The sequence below is a fragment of the Lycorma delicatula genome, chromosome 7, assembly GCF_047948215.1.
Source record: "Lycorma delicatula isolate Av1 chromosome 7, ASM4794821v1, whole genome shotgun sequence".
NCBI classification, from domain to species: Eukaryota; Metazoa; Arthropoda; class Insecta; order Hemiptera; family Fulgoridae; genus Lycorma; species Lycorma delicatula.
This window is the reverse complement of record NC_134461.1, coordinates 21,852,823-21,875,502: the sequence shown is the minus strand read 5'-3', so window position 1 is coordinate 21,875,502 and position 22,680 is coordinate 21,852,823. Positions and strand designations below refer to the sequence as shown.

Here is a 22,680-nt window from a genome sequence, read left to right as displayed (position 1 = left end):
GAAAAGATGAACTAAAAAGATAAACTTAAGACTAACACGTATTCTTTACATGCAGTAGCTTTATGAAACTCAGAACTTCATTATAAGCTAATACAAAGCTGAAAAAATATCAGCTGCCTTAACCTATATGGACACTACATTAAGAAAAATTTAAAAGAATTTAAAAAAATTTAAAACAAAAATAAAACATTCAACAAGTATTAAATTTGGAAAAAATACTATATTTTTATTTTTTAGGTTTTAGGTTGGCTACTTCCTTAATACAATAGCTTATTATATGTAGTACAGTAAGATACTTCATATTTGTTATTTATAACTTCAACTGTACAAAAAATTTGGCTTAATACATTCTTCAAAGAAAAAAAAATCAGTTATTTAAAATTAATAATTACATTAAAAACATTTTTATTTAATTAAAATAAAATGGTAAAACTGATTTTAGAACAAATTTAAACATTATATTAAATGGAGGAAAAACTCTGGTAGTTCACATTTACAATTATGATTGTTTATAACCTTAAATTATTAGATTATAAAACATAATAAAATGAAATAAAAGTATTTTCATACAGGAAGAACATTCATTATGTAGAAAAAAAAAAATGGGTAATAAAATGATATTTATCTAGACAGACAAGAGAATGAAAACTGAAATAAAAGAAATCTATTGGTTGTTCGGCAAATAGTGTAATTTCCAGGATGAATGGCGGACAATCCGTAAGAGCAGGAAAAGAGCTATGGTGGGAGGCACTTCTATGATTTTCCGTATCTTCAGCAGATGACATCACTCTTTTGTTCAGTACAATTATATTTTGCTTATAAAAAACAGCTGAAATAGTTTCAATTCATTCAAGATGATGTAGTACTTTTACTGCGTTTATTTAAATATGATTTTTATTCAAGTATCATCTTCACCCTAATGTTCTGCTTAATTAACCAAATTCTATAAAAATCCCTAAGCAGAACTAAATAGTGTTCTAGACAATGCAGTTATCAGGGAATAACAAGTTATTTTACTGTTCACAGCCATATATATATTACAACTAAAGCTGGGGCTCATATCGCCAAGCTTTTCCATATGAATTCATGATCTTAGAAATTTAACCATAAAATAAAGTTAAATATGATATTATACAGATTAATGTAGAACCAATACTTTTTAATAGATTATAGCTACCATATGTACTCAGTTTCCCTAATAACAAACATTTTTTTCATCATCTCCAAATAACAACTTAAATTTACATCATGACACACAATACCTAACTACATAATATCCATAAATTTTTTACCATTATTTTTCTATTAATTTAAAAATAGATTAATTTATGTAACTTAAAAATTGAATTTTTTATAAAATATATTCGTAGAATTATATATGATCAACTCATTTTATAATAAAGCAATTAACAGTTTTAACAAAACATATTAAAGGTTTACAAAAAAAAATTGAAGAAACTTTTTCAGCTTTTAAGAATACTAAGGTACTATGAACTTTTGTAAAACAAAATAAAAAAAACACCAGAGAGTATTATTTGGAATAAATCACACCAATTTCTAGCTGTCTGTTCTACTTCACTGTGATCTACCTACTCTTAAAAATAGAACAATATTTAAAAAAAAGTGAACATCAGGAAATGGACTGCATTAATTCATACAAAAATCAAATGATAAAGCTCTTGTTTTAATGCACAGAAAAATAACGTGGATTCATTGAAAAATCAAGGTAATAAAAATTAAAATAATATTGACAACTAATGTTATCTAAATAGAAAAATATTCTATCATACTTAATATTGTTTTGGTTTTGATTTTATTTATGTATTTATTGTATAATATACAAATTTTTATTTGAAAATTTGGAGGATATGATTAAAATTTTTATAACATTATGTACAATAACAGTATTCACATCAATTCTGCAATAATTATTATGCACCATTTTTTTTTTGTTTATATAATAAAATATTTTATTCAAAACATTTAGAGTTAATAATTGATTGTATTGTACCTGAACAATCTTAAAATAAAACAATAAATGTTGAAATATAAAAATTCAACAGACTTCATTGAATTTGTATATTATGAGAATGTTTAAAAGATAATAAAATAATTCAAAGCAGTTAGTGTAATAAACAAGAGAATTTAAATAAACTAAAACATACTAATTATATCTTATAAAACTTACAATGGTTTTAAAATAGAACTTCAATAGAAATAGAAGGCACATAGACATCTTTATTTATAAAAAAATATTCTTTTAAATTGTGTTAAATAATCAATACTTTTAATGAAAGCTGTAATAAAGAATATTCAACTTTACCATTTATAAATTTAATTTTAGCTGGATGAAAATGTCAATTGATTTTTTAAAAAATTTATTGGTAATTTTTCATGGGAAAAATTGACTTTCATTTACAGTGATTATAGTACACAATATAAAAGCTTGTAGTAACATAATAAAGCTTAAAACTAAAATAAAATAATTTGTATAAAATAATTAATACCATAAATTATACCAAGAAAATGAAAAATAATTGTTAATATTTTAATGAATATGTTATAAATACTAGTTAGTAACGTACTGAACATTTTGTAAAATGAGTGCTTTTTATAATCATTTTAAAATATTACTGCACAGGTACCATGTGCATTAAACACAGGTTGAATATTATTGATTCATTTTAGAATTTATTTTTTCTATTAGGAAATGGATATTTCCTACACAAAACAAAACACACCGAACATTATGATACATATCAAAGTAATGCAATTAATACTAGTAAATACAATAAAAATATGAAATGATTTATTTATTTATATCAACTAAAACTAAAAGTTACTTGTACATAATAATTGGATAGCTTCTGCTGCCAGTGTGTATACGTAATATATATATATATTACATATACATATATATAATAAACACACACACACATATATATATATATATATATATATAATAAACACAAATTCTGTATACGCTACAACTGATTTGTTTTCCTATACATCAGTGACATAAAATACATTCCGAACTTACTTCTTTTACTTTTTATCTGGCAGAGATATATTGTAACAAAAATGGAGTGGCATTCAGTTTTTTTTACCTACCTAATGTAGTTTTTTTTTTCAATGATTACGTAAACTGATCCAGAAATAGAATCATAAAGAACTTTTTAAAGAATAATCTCTTTTCATTGATTTGTAAATTCAACTATTTTTGGTTATATATATATATATATATATATATATACAAATATATATTATAATCAATCAAATTATAATCATTCAGAAGTTTCTTTTTGATGACCACTGCAGTCACTCAAGGAAAATTCAAACTGAATTGATAACTTCTGTTGTCTGCTACCTGAATTTTCAAAAACAGCAATAATTGCAGACAGTCACTGAAGATCAATTTGACAAAAAATGTTTCTACTAAATGTTCAGAGAGTAGGCAAAAGATGAAAATTAGTGATATTCTCACAGGAAAATCCTTTAAATCTGTTCAATTGAAATTACATTAAATTACACTATATATATATATATAAATTACAAATATTTTTAATAAACTGTGCCAGACCCTTCTTTTAATTCATATAAGTATGCTTTATTTTGGGCTTTAAAACTATTACATTATAAATCTAGTTAAAGTTTCTCTTATATAATTATAATCAAATGACCATTATACTTTCACTGATATTTAATAATTAGCAGTAAATTTTTGCCGACTTGCTACATTTTGCACTCTTGTGCACATGTGTATGTGTGTGAGATACCAAAAATCAAATGCTATAGCATTAGGATACCTTGTACCCTACTTGTAAATTATAAGGATACCTTACACCCCACTTATAAAATTATAAGGTGTGTCTACAACACCAGTCAGTCAATAAATTATATTTCTGTATTAAAACAAATATACTAAAAATCAAACTGCACTAGAAACCTGTTAAAGGCTGTCATATTAAATGTTATTCTTCCTGTGTTGTGCAAGTGTATTTTAAGATCTGGAAACCAGTTTTCAACAAACTCAAATCTTTCACCTTAAACATAATGAATTCAAAAGTAATTATCAGATTAATAAAATTTTCCTGTGTAAAAATGGACTGACATTTACATTATCTTTCAATCAAAATTTAATACATTAGTTTCCGATCTTTAAATTCTTCTTACATTTTTTAAATTTTCTTAATGTGTACATCACATTTAAGATTAATAAAACAAAAAAATCTCAATTTAAAAAAAATATAATCATTCAGAAGTTTCTTTTTGATGACCGCTGCAGTCACTCAAGGAAAATTCAAAGTGAATTGATAACTTCTGCTGTCTGCTCCCTGAATTTTCAAAAACAGCAATAATTGCAGACAGTCACTGAAGATCAATTTGACAAAAAATGTTTCTACTAAATGATCAGAGAGTAGGCAAAAGACGAAAATTAGTGATATTCTCACAGGAAAACCCTTTAAATCTGTTCAATTAAAATCACATTACAGTAATGATGCTCAAATTTACATTAGCAGAAGCACTGGGTAAGTTTTATTTTTAAATATAAAAAAAAGAATACATGCAACATTATAGACCACTCAGACATTTTCCAGTATATAACTATTTGTTTTGTATGTTTTTAATTTTGTACCTATTACGATTTTTCTTCTTTTTCTTTATTATATCTTTCCAGTTCTTTAAGAAATTGTGCTTTAGGTTTCATAATATTAGGTCGATCTCCTCTACATTTTGGACAGTACCATTTACCTTTAGGTTTAGTAGTTAACGCGACACATGAAAAATGGAACCATTCAATAGGACATAAATCATTATCGCAACAGATCATTTCTCCATATGAAATTTGGTCACATAAGCAATAAGTCGGTTCATCAGGATCAATAGGAATTTCATCTTCTCTCGGCGGTGTTTCTTCGCGATGCTGTGTCTGTCTTGCTTTTCTTTTCTTTTTCTTAGTTGTAGCACTAGTTTTTTTGCTAGCAGGAGTTGCTGTGGCACGTGGAAGCGGTGTAACCGGTTCAGAAGACGGTGGTGGTTCGACGATCGGCGTCGAATCATTATCGACTCTACTTCGTCGAGGCCGTTTATTCTGTCTTTCGGCTCCTGTTCCTGCTGTCCCTCTATCACTCCCTCTTTCATTCCCTGTTCTATCTCCAACACCCCCTCCACTCCCACCACCAGTTCCATCACCATCCTTTGACTGTCCTTCACGTTGTACTTCCTTGGTTGATTCATTGTTTTCTTGCTCTTTACCAAAATCTGAAAGAAGAACTAATAAAAACGAATTTCCGAAATAATTTCATGATCAGTCTTTAATCTAATCATAATTATAATCTAATTATACGTTTTTAATTTAATTACAATTTAATCATGTAAATTTACAATTTTAGTGCACTTTCACTCAAGTTGGATATATTTAATTAAGTAAATAAAAAATATCTAACAGCTGGTTGATTGCTTATCATCTCCTTACCAAAATATATTATTTAGGTTTGAAAGTACACAATACACTGATAAGTGTCTTTCAACTGTAGAGTGAGTAATGCATCATCATATATTTTACCAGCTAATTGTGATTTAATAAGTTTCTTGTTTTTTTTTGCGATACAAATATTTCTCAAAATTAGGAATAAATCAAAAAATTAGGATATAAAAAATTAGGGAAAATAAAATTGAGAATTTCATTTTCAAATAAGATACTTATGATGCCAGCAGAAAGATTTATCTGATGGGATATATTTCACTAGTTAAGACTAGAAAAACGGTGGGCCTACAGACTGCTGTGAAAATGTTACATAGTTTGTTTTATTACACATGAATTTGTAAAATTTTTTGCCAATTGTAACTAATGTTCATGAATTTAACATACTAACAACAAGAACTTTTACAATAAAAAATTTCAAAATCCTGAACATTTTTATTTGTTTCCTGTGTTTAGATTTTTTAACACAGCTCTAACTTCAATGTTTTCCTTGTTTAAATATAATTTTAGATAAATCTTTCATATCAAGAAGTACAAATCATTTAAACTAATGAATTGTTCAAGAAGTGTAAAGCGTTTGAAGGAATGAATAATTTGTACACTTCATTCAAAATAAAAAATGTGAGCATATACAGCAAACAAACCAACATACCATGCTTTTTTATTGGAGAGATGTGTTTTTTCACATGTTAATATTTTGTAAAATAAAAGAACCATCTTTAGGATTGGTTCTACAGAAAAATACTCAACATTGAAAAAATTATTATGGATCAACACTACATGGACTTATCAATTTGTGTAACGATGAACTCATGGATTTTTATGTGGTATGATAAATGCATTTTAAATTATTTCTCAATAAAAAAATTACATAAGATAATAAAAAGTCTAGAGAAAGAAACTGATAATGGAATATGTAAAAGAATCAGTTTATTTTAATACATAAATGTAATGAGAAAATTAGTCTTCTGCTTGGGTGTAGTGATTTATTTAAGTTTAACAAATAATATAAAAAAAAAATTATTTTGCATTAAGTAGTCTAATACATAAACTTAAATATATTTGTAAATAATACCATATTATTCTATTGTGAATTTTGTTTTCTTTTTGTAATATATATGATAATTTCAAGAAAAAGGTTTTTATTAGTTGGTGAAGTGAATAAAAACCAGTATTTACTTTTACTTGCAGTTCTGTGAATAAACAACGGTAAACTAGATACCTGACAAGTATTCTCTTTACTTGTAAAACAGGGAAGTGAATAACCTTTACTTATCAAGCGTTTACTTGTAACTACACGCAATTACTGATTCCGTTCAGACTCTACTTAAAATGAGTGAATAAAATCCCAAGTGCGGAAGAGTATTCAAGTATTTACTGGTAGAATTTCAAGGTAGCTATTTAGTAACCTTATCAAACTTTCATTTAATTTTTTATACTTGGTATGGCTGCCTTTGTCAACATTCGTCAACCAAAAACTTACAACTTACAAAGAAAGGCGAGTATTGAGTCCAAGAATATATGAAGAACTAATTCGTTTTACAAAAGAATCAGTTGAATTTTTGACGAACGCTTTTTTGGAAGAAAGTAATGAAAAGCGAGGAGGTGCTCTGTCATCGCAACAGAAGATGGAAGTATTTTTGCGATACTTATCAGACCCTGGATTTCAAAACAGTGTCAGTGAAGACTTCGGGATTCACCATTCTACAGTATGCAAAACTTTCGATTACGTTCTGAATAAAATAAACGAAAAGGCATCTGAGTGGATTCACTTCCCACAGAATGCTCATGAGTTAAATGAAGCCAAGAGAAAATGGAGTTCTCGCTTTAAAATGCAGAGTGTAATAGGTGCTGTGGATTGCACGCACTTAGAAATAAATAAACCAGCACGCTACGGAGACTGTTACATAAACTGTAAGAAGTATCCCAGCATCAACGTTCAGGTAACATGTGATTCCACTGAAAAAAATCACTAGCGTTGATGCTTCTTGGCCGGGTAGCACCCATGTCAGTCGCATTTGGAAACGGAGCAGTGTTTGCCAAACCATGGCTAAATTTAATGGTACGGTATGCCTTTTGGGAGAGAGTGGGTACGGAATTGCCCCATGGTTAATAACACCTTTTAAACAGGCAGGAAGAAGTGTTCAATAAGCAACATTCTAAAGAAAGAGTTGTTATTGAACGCATTTTTGGTCAACTTAAGAAACGGTTCCTGATTTTGGCGAATCTTGTTCGTGTAAAATTGGGAAAAAGTTTTGTTGGAAAATTGATTTGGAATAAACTCCTTATCATTTTTTATAATTTTACCATTTTTTTATATTTATAATTTATTATTAAACTTTAATAAAATTTATTATTATTATAAATTTGTTACCCTTTTCCTTACCTCAGTTTGTAGATAAAAAATGTAATAAGTATAAATAACAGGAGAAAAATAAATAAAGAGAAAATCAGTATAAGAGAAAAAACAAAATTAATCATTTATACTGGATATTTCTATTTTATATTGGTGTGTGTGCGTGCATGTGTGCACGCAAATGAATGAGCATGTGTTAGTACACATACGCACGCGACCCCAACAAGTATAAATGAATTTTTAATTTCTTTTTTTTTGGAAGTGATAGTATTGGCTGAGATCAAAATCTCTGTTCTCTTCATTAACTTGAATAGAACCTAACCTTAACCTTCTCTAGCACCGCTCTGTTGAAGATGATTGCAGCTAACGTAATTTTATTTTCTCTTGTTCCAGTTTTGTCTCCTCTCTTAAGTTTTGTCGCTTTCATTAATTTTTATTTCCTCTCTCTTCATCTGCATTCTTGCAAGTTTCAGCTGCTCATTGAGAACGAGTCGTTGAAGATCAGTGGTTGATAGATCGGCTGTTTCATCACTGTCCCAATGTTGTCTCTTTTTTTAGGCTTTTCAGGCTGTCCTGATTTTGAATGATTTTCGTCTGATGACTTGTTAGCGATTTCGTTAGTAGGCTGAATTAGGGTATCTTCTTGAATCCTATTTTCAATTCCTACGTTGGTTGCTCCCGGTACCTGATGCAATACAGGATTTTCATGAATTTCAAGTAACTCAAGGAGGTTTGATTCCCATTTTAGTAATTTCACTGCTCTATTCCCACTTTTATTTTTGTCAGTTTTCTTTTTAAGGTCTGTTTTCATGTTATTTCATTTTTTTTTTAGTTTTTCTACTGTAATTGACTTCCCCGCACTTTTCTGATATTCCTTCTGAATAGTGTTCCATGCTTTTTCTTTGGCGGGAATTCTTTTAGAACTCATAGACCGACCGGTCTAAAACAACGGTGTTGTCTTTAATAATATTTACCAAATACAGTCTGCTACTTTCTGATGCAGATGGTTCTATTGGTTCTTGTACTTCGAAGTTAGTCTCTTCACTAGACATGACGATGTTTGCTAAAAGACTGACATGCAAACGGTGCTGGATTGATTAAAACAAAAGAAACGTTTGATGTATTAACAAACGTTTCTGAACATGATGATGTACAGGATAAGAATCATTTAAGTGTTTACTTGATAAGTAAAGAGAATACTGGATAAGTAAAAGCAAAATGGGAAAACTACTTGCAAATACTTGGACAACTACAAATGATACAAGTGTTTACTTATAAGTATTAGTAAAAGGTTATTCACTTAGTCTCAAGGGTTTACTTTAATTGACCAGTATTTACTTTAAAGTAAAAAGTATAGTTTATTCACTTCACTAAGTATCAATGTAATTTGAAGGTAAGAAGTGTTTGGGGAAGACAGATAGTTCTGTAATTCAAGTTGTGTTTTTATCTGCTGATGTAGTGTATATCCTGTTAATTTGACCCGAACTAGGTTAATCATTATATAGCACTCTTGTATATTCATTTTTATCTTTAATTAATTACACACTCGTAAATCTTTTTTATCAGTTTGAAACATGAGATAGCTATCTAAATTTAATAATTATTAAATTTCTTTGTAGAGATATTTTAACAAATCAACAAATATATATATTATCATTATCCTACCACGATAATACAAAATAAATAGTAATAATATTATCCTATACAGTCTATATCGAGAATATTTTATAATTTTTGGATAATCATGTACAGTGACATATATACTGATATAATATGCAACAGATCATTTATTAGAAACCACGCACAGGAACAAAAATGAAATTTATGAAAAAAAAATTGTTTAAAAAAATAATCTGAATGAAACTAGTTGGTTAATGGATAATCCATATTTAGAACCAGCATCATGTTTGAAATTTATCTCCTTGAAGTAGTAATAATACTTCTGAAAATATACAATTAAATTCAATGGTCTACATTTCTTGAATGCTGTAGTATGACATAATGTTTGGACTAAAAGAGCATTTTTCAAAATAACAAAGTCTTGAAATTATTCACTCTATCAATTGTTTTTTCAACTTTGTCTGCAGTTGTGCTTATTGAGTACTGATAATTACACCAGACATTTTTTACACTTATTCCAATTTTCTACTTTCATACAACTTCCAAAGTCTTTATTATATATTTTAATATACATATATTTTTTTACTTATTCATATTTCAGATTAGTACATTTTTTAAAATATAGTAAAATAAAAAATAAAAAACGTATAGTTAAAATAAAACAAGAGAAAAAAAAAAGTTAACCACCATAGTGCATTTAATTACATACAAAATAAAAACAACAAAAAATTACTCACCAAGATTTCTATAATCAAAATCAAGTTGGCGTGATTTATTCTCAATAAGATCTTGTAAATTTTGTACTATCTGCATTTTTTCATCACCAACTTCTTGTGCAGAAATAAGTGCAGATTGAACACGAAGTAAAGCTCGCCTGCGAATATTTGAATCTTCTTTACGAAGCGCATCTTGGTGTTGTTCAACTTCTTTTAAAAAAGCTGTAACATAAAACATAGTTTATTTTTTTCTTTGGACCATGTCCTTGTTAACATTTCTTCACAAATATAAAAAAGGATTTGAGACGTCAATATATAAAATTTGAATATCTCAAATATCAAGCTGTAAATACAATTATTGCTTTCAGATCAATGATTATTACATTTATCAGAGGCATTTTACAGGTCGTATTCACAAGGCATGTTTTTAATACTGAAAAATTTCTTGTAAAATATTTAATCACATGACCGTCAACAATTTATTCAGAGCAATCCTTCAACACCTTTGTTTTAATTTATGACAGATAAAATGAGACAGGTATTTGAATGTTTGATTAAATAAAAATTTGCGGTTAGTTAAATACCTAACAGTTTTTTTTTAATGACTCTTCACTACGTAAGCTTGAAGCTTATACATGGGTTTATGAAATGAATATCTTTTACTGCGTGAAAATCCTTGCTTGACTGGGATTTGAATTAATTATCGCTCATTACTAGTACAACACTTTTTTAAAATTTTTGTTCTTGCTTTTAATTTATTTAATTAGTTAAAAAAAATTATCTGAAAGAAAATAAATATATATTAAAAATTAAAACACATGATCAATGATTTGGAATATTTGAAATCCGATTAATATTCAAAATGAGAAAACTGATATTAGTTCCAATTAGTATCCATACAATGGAGGTACAATAATTCTTATCCATTATCCTATCCATTATCTGAAGTGTATGTCAATGGAGGCAGAAAAAATGACTATTTATAACATTACTGACAATATAACCATTCAATGCTGCCTAGGTTTTTTAATTTATAACTGATGGTGTTAAGGTTCAAATTATTCCGTAGGATGTTGATTAATACATAAATTATTTTTTGTGATTTTCAAATATCAATTTCTCATAAACAAAAGATCCTTTTAAAGATTTTAATCAAAAACTGAAAATATTTCATATTGTTTGCAGATCAGGAGACATTTAGTGGTAATAAATGTAACAGTTCAAGCAATTTAAGTTCGAATAAATTGAAAACTTAACATGAATATAACTTAAAATATTTCGGTCTACTTTTCTTGTTATTTCAACTATAGATATGCATTTATAATACATATATGTTAATGAGGAAATTGAAGAATCTGCAAATAAGTATCATGTTAAGGTTTTAGTGATCAAAAGTACATTTTTCCATAACAAGAATCTGCAATAAATATGAACATATTTACATTGAATGTGAATAAATTACTTTTTTCTTTTTTGTTTGATGATCTCACCACGTAAGCTAGAAGCTTTTAATGGGATATAGAAATGGAACTTTGTAGCATATGATAAATACTGTATGTGTAATATACTACAGAATTCCAAGAATTCAGTAATGAAGTGGTTAACATTACAGCCTTTTATTTGAAAGGTTCAAATTCTGGTTCATGGCACATTTTATGATACAAAAATTTTCATACCAAATCAACAAAGCAAAGCTTTAATCTAATGTGAATTAATGATAAAAAATTCACTGCAACTTATTTATGTGATAAAAGAGATAATAATAATCTTTACTCTGATTCAAGTCAGTTTGATAATGAATACATCAGAGCAACAAAAAATAACAGGTATAACATTTTACAATAAAATATAAAACCATAATTTAAGAGATATCACTCCTGTTTTTAATAATAAACATAAGAGTTTTAGAAAGTTTCTGTAACTCAATTAAAGTAAATCAAAATATATTCTTGAAATACTGGAATTACTTAATTTATTTTTTAAATTCAGGTTTATCAACAAATTTGTAATTCAGTATTCTAAGTGAGTAATGAGTACCGATTCATTTAAGAATCTAACTTGTAATTTATCTAACCACAAAGGAAACCTTGTCAAAAAACCACTGCTTTCTACTCGTTTCCAAATGAAAGATAACTTGAAAGCTTTTGTCTACATCTTGTATACTGCTTTTGAACAAGACCTTTTCACAAATACAAGTTCAAATTATGCCCTAATGTATTCTATAGTATAAAAAAAGTTTATTATGTCCAAGCTACTAAATTTCATTAGCCTACTGAAATGAAAAGACGCACCTAGGTAGTCCAAGGTGGAAAAAAAAGAATATATATATATATGTGTGTGTGTAACACTATCACTAGAGAGAATCAATATAATTACTGGATCCTAAGAAAAGGGGATGAAATGAGATAAATTATGGACCTTGGAATAAAATGTCTTCCACAAAATTTATAGATCTATAAGGAATGACATTACACCCATGAATGAAAGAAAAATAGATAACTGGATGACATGCATGACCGTTCTAGAGCATATGTTGCAAGAAAATTAGATGAGATGGGCAGGACATATGACAGAAGAAAGGAGGAATATGAAATAACGTATTGAATAATTTGTAAAGGGAAAGGAAAATCCAGAATGATCTCATTAAGCAAGAATGAAAGCAAATTAAACAGAGAGAAAATAACAAAATTGTTCAGGACAGAGGAACTTTGTGACTGCAGTAGCGTGCAAATTAATCCAATTTAAATTTTGTTTATTTCCATGTTGTGGCTGTACTACTATACCACACCCATTTTTTAAGTTGTCTGTGTAATGTCAGGTTATTAAGCAATTTTCGTGTTATAAAAGAGATTTGTGAAAATTTATTTCATTTTTTATTCCAAAATTATATTTTCATATTTTTTTGTTCTGTATGTGATGAATAATGCATATAACTCCAAAAAAGTGTTTGAAACTTTTTATTTTTCTAAGCAGTATGACACAAAGACAGAAAATAGCTTCTGAGAGTGGTGTTGGACTAGGGTCAGTGAATGATATATAACAACAGTTTAAAGAAACCGGTTGTTCTTTTTGCTTCAAAGGAAATGCAAATGTGACTGTAAAAGAAAAACTCCTTCAACATCACTTGAACCAAAATCATCTGCTGTGGACTTAAACTGAGAATTAACAGTGGTACAAATTTACAACATGTGATAACTGTTGGATGCTGACTTCTTGTGGCTTGAAAAGCTTATCAGCTAGTTAAAAAGCAGCTTTTAAAACCAAACCCCAATATATAAAATCAACTACTTTTCAATCAGCACCTTGAGATTGCTCAGTCAGGTCATTCAAGAATATGAGATGTCTATCTATTAAAAATTAACATTTAAGATTTGAACTTTTTTTTTGAGAACTTCAAAATGGTTTAATAGTTATAAAAAAAAATACATAGGCCTAACACATATTTTATAAATAAATATATTGTTCAGTCATAACAAGTTTAAATTTAAACATATCTCCATCGCCCAAAAATTAATATATTGAACAATTTTGTTTGTAGAACAATAGCATAATTAATTTTATAGGTCTACAAGAACGATCTTTTTCTTGAAGTTTTTATGAAATATGATAATCAAATAAGAAAGGTAGAATAGAACATTTCAAAATCATCTCCCTCAACTGGCAAATTAATCTATTCTTCTTGTAACATTTTTTTTATCAATTGATGGGATGAATTACTATTGGATGATGCTGAAAAGATTTTCATTATACTAATAAATAAATTTATTTATAGGTATATATTATTGGAGAGTTCTAAGGTTCAAATCGTAGTAAAGGCAGTTACTTTTATACAGATTTGAATACTAGATCATGGATACTAGTGTTCTTTGGTGATTGGGTTTCAATTAACCACACATCTCAGGACTGGTTGACTGAGACTGTACAAGACTACACTTCATTTACATTCATACATATCATCCTCTGAAGTAATACTTTACGGCGGTTGCGGAGGCTAAACAGAAAAAGAGAGAGAGGCATATATTATTATTCTGATTACTCTAAATTTCTGGTTATTTTTTACAAGTTTTATACCAATATTTATTGAAACTTTTACAATTATGAGATACATATAAAGCTCAAGCTCATGCACAATCCGTGAAAGCTTGCACTCTATGAATTAATTAAATATAAACTGTAATTAAAAAGTGTTCAGAGATGTAAGAAACAGGATCTACAACCAAATGATTTTTAGTTTCATACAAATTTTGGTATCACTAACAAACCAAAAAATCACTGATTTTCCAGAAAAATACAACTAATTCTCAATTACTAGGTAAACCTACATAAGATTCAATTAATTCTACTTTGAAATAAAAATTAATAACAATTCATTCCCATAGTATTCTGATTTTAAAGTTGATCAAAATATATTTTTTTAAGGCAAATTTTTTCATCATAAAGCAACATATTTATATAACGGCTGTATGTAAAGCCTTTAATTATATAATTTATATCATTGTAACATTAAGTTTATTCTGTTTAAATTTATTAAGCTTTGATAACTTATTAGCTAAACAATTATTTAGTTACGCTACCTTATTTATGTTACTTTAAATCTGTAATGCACTTTTTTTTATCTAAAATTTACAAATACATTTTTTGGTTTTTTTATAGAATATTGTCACACAACTGTTCATAAGAAAATAAAAACAAAAATAACAACAGAAAAATTACAAAATCCTAAATTGAATCAGAGATGATATAAATAAAAATTTTACAGTATTTTTATGCTATAAAGAATCCAAAAACATAAAAATTTAAATGTTAGATATTTTGTACAAACATGTTCTAAATCTATTGAAAAATTGAGACCAGATAAGATATAAATTTATTGGACCATAGCATATATTTAAATATTAAAATGTACGTTATTTTGTTATAAAATCATGGGAATGCACAAATTCTATAAAAAGTAGCGAAACAAAAAATAAAATGTGGCCAACAAAATTTATGTGATGTCTAAATGCTAGAGGTAAAATTTTGGGATTATGTTGTCAAAAATAAAATTATATGAATGGTACAGGCAATTTTCATGAACCAATCTAATTGACTTTCATCAGAATATTAAATGTAACTGCAACAAGCAAAGATCCACAGCTTGAAGGTTAGCCTAAAAATATAATAAATATAAAGGTTAACCACCTAATAATGTGACAACTGAGCATAATTGCAGGTATTAAAAATAGAAGATAAATTGTAACAAAATTAATAGAAAAGGGGCGAATGAAAATTTAAAAGAAAACTTCTATTTCTATTTCATGAAAGCAATTACATTATTTGAAAATATAGTCGAAGTAAGAATTAAAAACCGCCATCACGGGGTTAACCTAGTTAGAAATGACATTTTGAAATTTACGGTCAATACTGAACGGAAACTCATATTAATCTAAATTTCAGTATGAAAAAAAATTTGAACATAAACATACTTAAATATAAATTACAACACAATGTTTAATATTAACAAAAATATGATTGATAAATCATAAGCACTTCGACCGGTGTTTACCATACCTTGATAAGAGACATCCAACTCACGCATTCGAGATATTTGACGCTGCAAATCATCTGGAAGGTTTTCAACACAATCTAAATAATTTTCTACATAAGTTGCAGAATATAAAGCTTCTACAGCAGCTTGATTTAACATTGTCCACTTCCTAACCTATTACAATTGTAAATATCAACAGCATAGAAATAAATATTAGCTTACAAAAGCTTTTACAAATAAAGTTTCTTTAAAAAGAATCATAATTTTTATCCAACAGATTTATGCTAAACATAATGAAGTACAATATACTTTACTACCCCGTAGTAAATAATACTAGAAGCTAACGTTGACATATTACAAAGCGCCATGTTTGTTTTCAAAATATAAAGAAGAAAAAATTAGTAAATTCGACTACGATTGGTCAGTACAATGTGAAATTTAAATTATTACAACAGTTAATCTATGTAATGTTAATAAAAAAAAATATTATTTTAAATAAATAAAAATGTAATGGTAACATACAAATGATAACTACTTTCTTTAAAATTTTACTACGTTATTTAGAGATTAGTTTGACTCATATTAGCTCAGATGCAGCCAATAGCAACAGCTGTTACATAGAATGTAATCGCGGGTTTTCTAATAAAGGACTGCTCCAGCTGCCTTGGTAAACCAGTCGTTTCGGATAGTCGTGTGAGAGGGTGTGAACGGTATCGTGGTAGCATTTATTTTCCTGTTATCCGAATAAAAAGGTCTGAGTTCTACAATGACTTCTACATCATTCAATGTTGGACTTGATGGAAAAAGAAACTCAAGCAAGTATGTTAAGTATTTATTATATATTACATATATTATGAATGTCATTAACCTTTTCAGCCCCCCAATCTACGTTTACAACGTGCGGCATATTGCATTTGATGAATCGTGCTTTAGGGATGTCATTTTTAAACTTATTTTTAATAACTCATGTACCTCTTTTTGCGTGTGTATGTATGTTTTTGAGATATATAATAGGTGAAAATACTACACTTCCCTTTCTTTGATATTTTGTTAAATATTTTTGAAAATTTTGGTGGTGCAAATAAAAAAAACTTTGTGGTATAGGTTGTGTAATATTTTTTATTTCCGTTAATATAATTTCATCTCAATTCGAATAAATTTAAATTATAAAATAACCCTAACCTCTAAAGATTATTGTTTAGTTAAAAAACAAAAAATCAATAATACTTTACTGTTAATATTATAAATTAACGTGAGGTTTAAATTTTGTGCTTCTTCTTTACTTTTTGTTTGCTAATTCTTCAGCTGTTTGTAGTATTGTTATTAATCTGTTTATTTTTTTAAGTTATTTATAAATGCTGGTCTAAAAATATATATACTTTTGATGTTATAAATTTATCTGTAAAAGTAGTATAATTTTTATTGAGTAAATTCGGATAGAAATGTTAAGAACACATGATAAATCTTAACATCTACTGTAGTAGTCTTTGTGATAGAATATTTTTTCTTTCTTCTCCCCTATTCTCCGGTCGAATGTAAATTATCTTATAAAAAAGAATTAGCCTAGATCTCGTAAACCACATGAAACTGATTTTTTATTGACTGAGCATTTTATTTTAAATTTTCTTCATTTTAATTCTTTGTTACGAAACTGAAATTTTTAGATTTTGGAAAGAAATGCCTCGTGTTTTTCATTTTAGTTACACATGCACATTGATAATTCAGTTGAATTTTTTTTTTTTAGTGATTTCTATAATTTAATGCGGTTGATGTTTATTGTTCACTGATTTTAATCATATTGTTTTGTATTTAGGTATATATATTGATTCCCGTTTAATTTTCTTTGTTATATTTAGTTATTTTAATAAAATGATGTATGTTTCCACGTTTATGTATAAATTCCATATACATAGTCAGGTTGATTGTCGGTTTTAACTGGTTTACGGCGGTTTCACGGTATGAGTACGAAAGGTGTATGTAATCGATGGTGGGGGAATTCTATGTTGGGCCAGTCTGTTAAGAATTGGCGGGAAGACATACTAACAGCTGATACGAGTTCTGTAACCTTATTATGACGTCATCTGTAATGTAGTTTTCTTCTTTTATGCGCATGTATATTTTTGTGACCTTCCTAAAAGCGCGCGATTTGTGTACTGGCATCATAAAACAACAGTATACAATCTTTTTGAACTACATTCTAATCCTGTAATTTATCAGTTTGTTTAAAAATTATGTGTGATTAGGAAAGTATAATATATTATTTTCATTAATTATTTTTTATCCAGAGTACCCACACAGCAGTTACACACTGCCGACCGTTTAACGTCCTACTTGTTTATACCTGCAGTAACATCGGTAAATCGAAACTGTTTTGTTTTGAAAAGTCGTGATTTTCATTATGTTGTGCATCCTAATTAAAAAAAATGATTTAAATTCGTCGTAGTTTCTGTACCAAATCCTTGTTGGCCGAACGGTGTCGCATACTAGTTGTAGCGTAATCTCAGTACGAGGTTCGAATTCAACTACCTGTTTTTTTTTTTTTTATGAAATATATTTTCTTTACAACCTGTATAACTTATTTATTCATAATATGAATATTTAAATTTTGGTTCAAATATAATGTTTTCTTCGTTGAGCCGGAATCCATGTCCAAGCCTTCCTTTGTCGTTTACATATCCTTTGCAAATGAATACTGTTCAATAGAAATTTTAATAATTTAATAATAAAGAAATAATAATGGTAGTTTCACGACAAATTTCTAGCATTGTGATTAAAGTGGCGTGTACACCCTTCTTCCAAGCAGCCGTCTATATATGCTGGATTTTTTTTATATCATACTTGTAAATCGATACTTGAGACCACATATGACACTACCCTCAGTAAGCATACAAACAGGTCAAGTCTTGCAAGATTTAATGTATCGTTCTATAAATGTATTAGAAAGATATTTCCTAATTTATCTAAATTACTTTAAATATCACGTTGACCCGATCGATCGATCGTAAGTCAAAATAACAACCAAGATATTTGTAGTCCTTGTCAATTTTACGATGTAAGATGACACGTTAATTCCGTTAGTATATTTCATTTTGTCCTATATTTTTATCCAATTTTTATCCGTGGGGGCTACTCATCTTTCTGAGAAGGCTAAGTATTTGATAACAAGTACTTAAAAGACTTTATTATTATGTAGTTGATAAATATTTATTCCGTTACAGAGCGATGAAAACTTTTAACGCTCTACAGAAACGTCTATACCGTTTCACCAAAAAGTGCTGAATGTTTTGCGCTGAAAAGCAGCATTTAAGTACACCGGAATATTTTTAAAATTTCTTCTAAAAAATGTTTTCTTAATGAAAAATGTTCGACTGGCAGTTTTTAAAAAAACAAACATCCAAAAATTATTTTTTACATTGAAGTATTTGTGTTTCTCGAGATATTTCTGTATGTCAGGAGAAATTGTGAGTCAAAGCATAGCCATGTAAACGAAAATAAAGCGGCTACTCATATTCTAACAATATAGTATTTACTACTTTATCTGGACTAAACTATTAGTTGAATCCAAAAAATGGACCGGGATATTATAAAAATCTTTGCTATTTGACTTTTCCCTGTAGTAGTTATAGAGTCGCTATAGTACCTATAGCTGTAAAGGAAAGCGATAGCTGTAAGGCTTGCTGTCTGTTTTCATGCACAGCAATAAAAGTAACTTCACATATTTTGTTCCCATTTTTATCGAGACTACGACGAATTTCCAGTGGCGTTCGCTAGATGGAGTGCTATGCCCTCGATCCAACACGGAAGATGAGTTTCGTGCTCGGGTACCCGGGGATCATGGGTGCGCACTGGGTCTAGACTATACAATGGAAAGTACGGCGATCGTTCATAATTTTGAGCGTGAGTTTTTTTTAAATTTCGACGTTTCATGAACCCCTGTAACCGAAAAACCCATGAAAAATCTCGGAATGATGTATGTATGTCGATCTGCATTTTGTTCAATATCTTCGGCTGTTTGAACCATTATTAAAACTTGAAATTTTGCTCAAATATTTGTATGTATATGGGAGATTAATGATTGATTGCCATTAAATTTTTAACTTATCAAACAAGGGAGGATGGTACTTAGGACTTTTTTTAATGTTTCAACTTTTTGTGGAGGCATTATAGATAGGAACTTTAAATTCGGTACCTCGTAATATACGATTTTACCGTCCTGAAAGTTTAAGTCGGTAGGACTTAAGGGTGAGGATACAATTAACTTATTGTTTTAGAATTACTAGGAACTTTCGAAAAAGTATTGTCGTACTTCCGTTAAATTTTGACCCCGATCTGACAAGGAGGTACGACCGTACCCAAAATAATTAAACCGGCTTATCCATTAATCACAGAGTTAGGCCAAAGTATCTCTGCGCACGAGATCTTAATCGTATTGAGTTTTAGGTCAACAGGCAAATGGATAAGACAGTACACACACTTCATTAGTTTTCTTCTAATATTATTAAACAGATCTTACCCTATTAAACGGCATTTGTATGTATGTCTGTGTGCGCGTTTCCTTAGCTTAGCACCGGAATGTATCGATCATTATCGGAAAATCCTGATTCGTTAGTGAACATCTTGTGGTGGTCAGTAGTGAGTACTTGTTATATTATTATATATCGAAGTTTTGGAAAAATTTAGTACTTTTAAACGGATCCGAATTTTCGGACGAAAATCGCAAATATCTCGAAAACGGTCGGTTCTAGCGCTCTGAAAAATTTGTTCGACCCCCTGGAGGAAAATCGCATCCGCTCCCAGAGGCTCCGTTCGGAAATTGGTGAGGGAATGCGACGGGGTACCACCGTAATATCTCTGCAACCGTTCGTCCGATTTTCGCGATTCAAACGTATGTATCAGCAGGTCTAGCGCTAACTGTTGTAACGCATCGGGTACACTCTTGATCGACTGGATCTTGGTTATCCGGAAATTAAATTAAATTAAAGCCCTATGTTTTGATTGCACTCACCTACCATAAAACTACCGATCCGATCTTTCGCTAAATACGCTCAAACCTGTGCGCTAGCGCAGCTGTAAAGTATAAACTTATGAAGACTAAAAAGTACAAAATAATAAATATATAAGCTTTTTAAAACTTCTGTTATATTAAATGCACAAAAAAGTGTAAAAAATTTTTGAAACACCACACTTAAATTAAACTCATTAAAATGTAAAAAATAATTTAGGACGGTATCTCAGAATAAATTTGACAACAAGCTTTGTTGGGGATATGTAAGATTATGTGAAAGTCATAACTTCAAATTAAAAATTTGAAATGGCCTAAAGAATGGGGTCCCGCGGCACCCCACTCTTTATGCCATTCGTTAGTTACAAGCAATTCTCTTTAGTTTTTCGTTAAGAAAAATAAATTACTAAATTATCCCCACAGAATAAGGAGCCCCAGAATAGAAAAAAAAAATTACTGATGCTTAAATTTTATTTAGGTAATTTCTAAGATTACTAAAAAGCTCCATTGATACGGGAAGGTCCAAAATTTAAAAAATCGTAAAATGTTTTTGTTATATTTAAACGGTTATTACGAAAAAAAAAATCTGATGTGGACAGCACATGGCTTCCTTGTACACCTATTAAATTACATATACACACTTTTTTTAAATGAAAAGTACGTGAAATTTTATTTCATTAATAACTTATATTTTTTTTACTGTTATTGAATTATTTATCGTAAAACGTTTTTTACAATCAGAGGTTAATAATTAATAGATCAATATATTTAAAAAACAAAACCAGAAGTTAAAACAAAAGTAGGTGAAGTCTGATTCGAACAGATGTGCCTTCCCTTTGTAAGATCCAAATATTTCATTAATTTAAAATTTCATTTGGTTAAACTCTGGATCCAATGAAAATAAGTACCGTTGAAAAGCTCTCAATGAGGGCTTTTTACTGCAGTTAAGAAAAAGTCCAAAATAATTTTTTTTTTGATTTTGGGCTTTTTTGTACTCTTCGGTACGGCTTTTTCGGTTCGGTCGATTGCAATTAAGAGCGGAGGTGCACAACTAGATGTTACAACAGTCCAAAATCCAAATCTTCAATTTCCTACGGCTAATCGTTTGTGATTTATGCGAGATACATGCATACGTGCGTACGTACAGACGTCACGCCGAAACTAGTCAAAATAGATTCAGGGATGGTCAAAATGGATATTTCTGTTGAATTTGAAAACGAACATTTTTCTCCATTACAATACTTACTTAATACTTCGTACAATGAAGTTAAAAAAATTAATGATTAAATTGCAAAGACTTTTGCAATGGAAAACCTGTGCGAAGTACTGGATTTGACCGGCGCAAAGGCGGAAAAGTTACTTGATCTTTTGCGGGCTATTTAAATTGGAAATTATTATTTTTTAAATGCTACCGTAATTTCGTAATTTATTAAATGTATAATTTTGTGTAACTAATTTTTATCTTTGTATCAGTATTAATAAATTACTTCAGAAGTGGATTTAATCTTTTTTGTGATTACATATATTTCAATTGAACAGGTGTGTTTTAATGTATTATTTAACGTGTAATTTTTCTTGCATTAAAATAAATTTTATTTTACAGGCGCACAAACATTTGTTGTTATTAATGTATTATTAATGAGCGTTTTAATTTATTAATGTCTGTCTTCATCGATTCTTTTTTTTTTATTGGCTTGTTACAGTGTACTTAAGAAACTGTATGCATACGGGTTTTTTTTCTTTTAACGTATATATGTTACCATAAATGTCTAGTTAAGTTAATACAGGTATATACTGTGCATAATATCAAGTATGCTTTCTTTTAAGAGAGGAGGTGAACAAGGTGTTTTGTATCTTAGCGTAGGCAAACAACATACCACCATACTAGGGCGGTTATATATTGTATTTTTATGTTTAAGGGAACAGCTAAGTAAAACAGATCGATCCAGTTAAGTCTGTGCATGTAATCTTAAT

General features: G+C 28.8%; 2 protein-coding genes across 3 annotated transcripts in view; one reads left to right on the top strand and one right to left on the bottom strand.

Annotated features, from left to right (window-relative positions):
* Nucleotides 1-2,396: 2,396 nt before the first annotated feature.
* LOC142328016 (inhibitor of growth protein 1) lies at nt 2,397-16,064 on the bottom strand. 2 transcript variants are annotated; one of them, XM_075371454.1, is made up of 3 exons: nt 15,728-16,064; nt 10,199-10,399; nt 2,397-5,274 (listed from the first exon to the last, which is right to left on the bottom strand). In XM_075371454.1, the coding sequence occupies exons 1-3, from the start codon at nt 15,861-15,863 to the stop codon at nt 4,640-4,642; spliced, it is 972 nt and encodes a 323-aa protein (XP_075227569.1). In that variant the 5' UTR covers nt 15,864-16,064; the 3' UTR covers nt 2,397-4,639. The 2 variants fall into 2 exon arrangements, with proteins under 2 accessions (XP_075227569.1, XP_075227570.1); XM_075371455.1 differs by having other exon boundaries at nt 2,399-5,262.
* A 301-nt stretch (nt 16,065-16,365) lies between these two features.
* The window catches only part of LOC142327296 (uncharacterized), a 491,921-nt gene continuing 485,606 nt past the window's right edge, over nt 16,366-22,680 (top strand). The window contains exon 1 of the mRNA XM_075370205.1: nt 16,366-16,523. Coding sequence (XP_075226320.1) covers nt 16,471-16,523 — 53 coding nt within the window. The 5' untranslated portion in view covers nt 16,366-16,470. The remainder of the gene's footprint in view (nt 16,524-22,680) is intronic.

Bases quoted from the DNA above. Each gene is read 5' to 3' on its own strand.
- LOC142328016 (XM_075371454.1), bottom strand. From the start codon at position 15,863: ATGTTAAATCAAGCTGCTGTAGAAGCTTTATATTCTGCAACTTATGTA. The intron at 10,400-15,727 runs GTATGGTAAACA...TTTATGTTACAG, and splicing joins GTTGGATGTCTCTTATCAAG to CTTTTTTAAAAGAAGTTGAA. The intron at 5,275-10,198 runs GTGAGTAATTTT...CGTTTTTATTAG, and splicing joins TTTTGATTATAGAAATCTTG to TTCTTCTTTCAGATTTTGGT.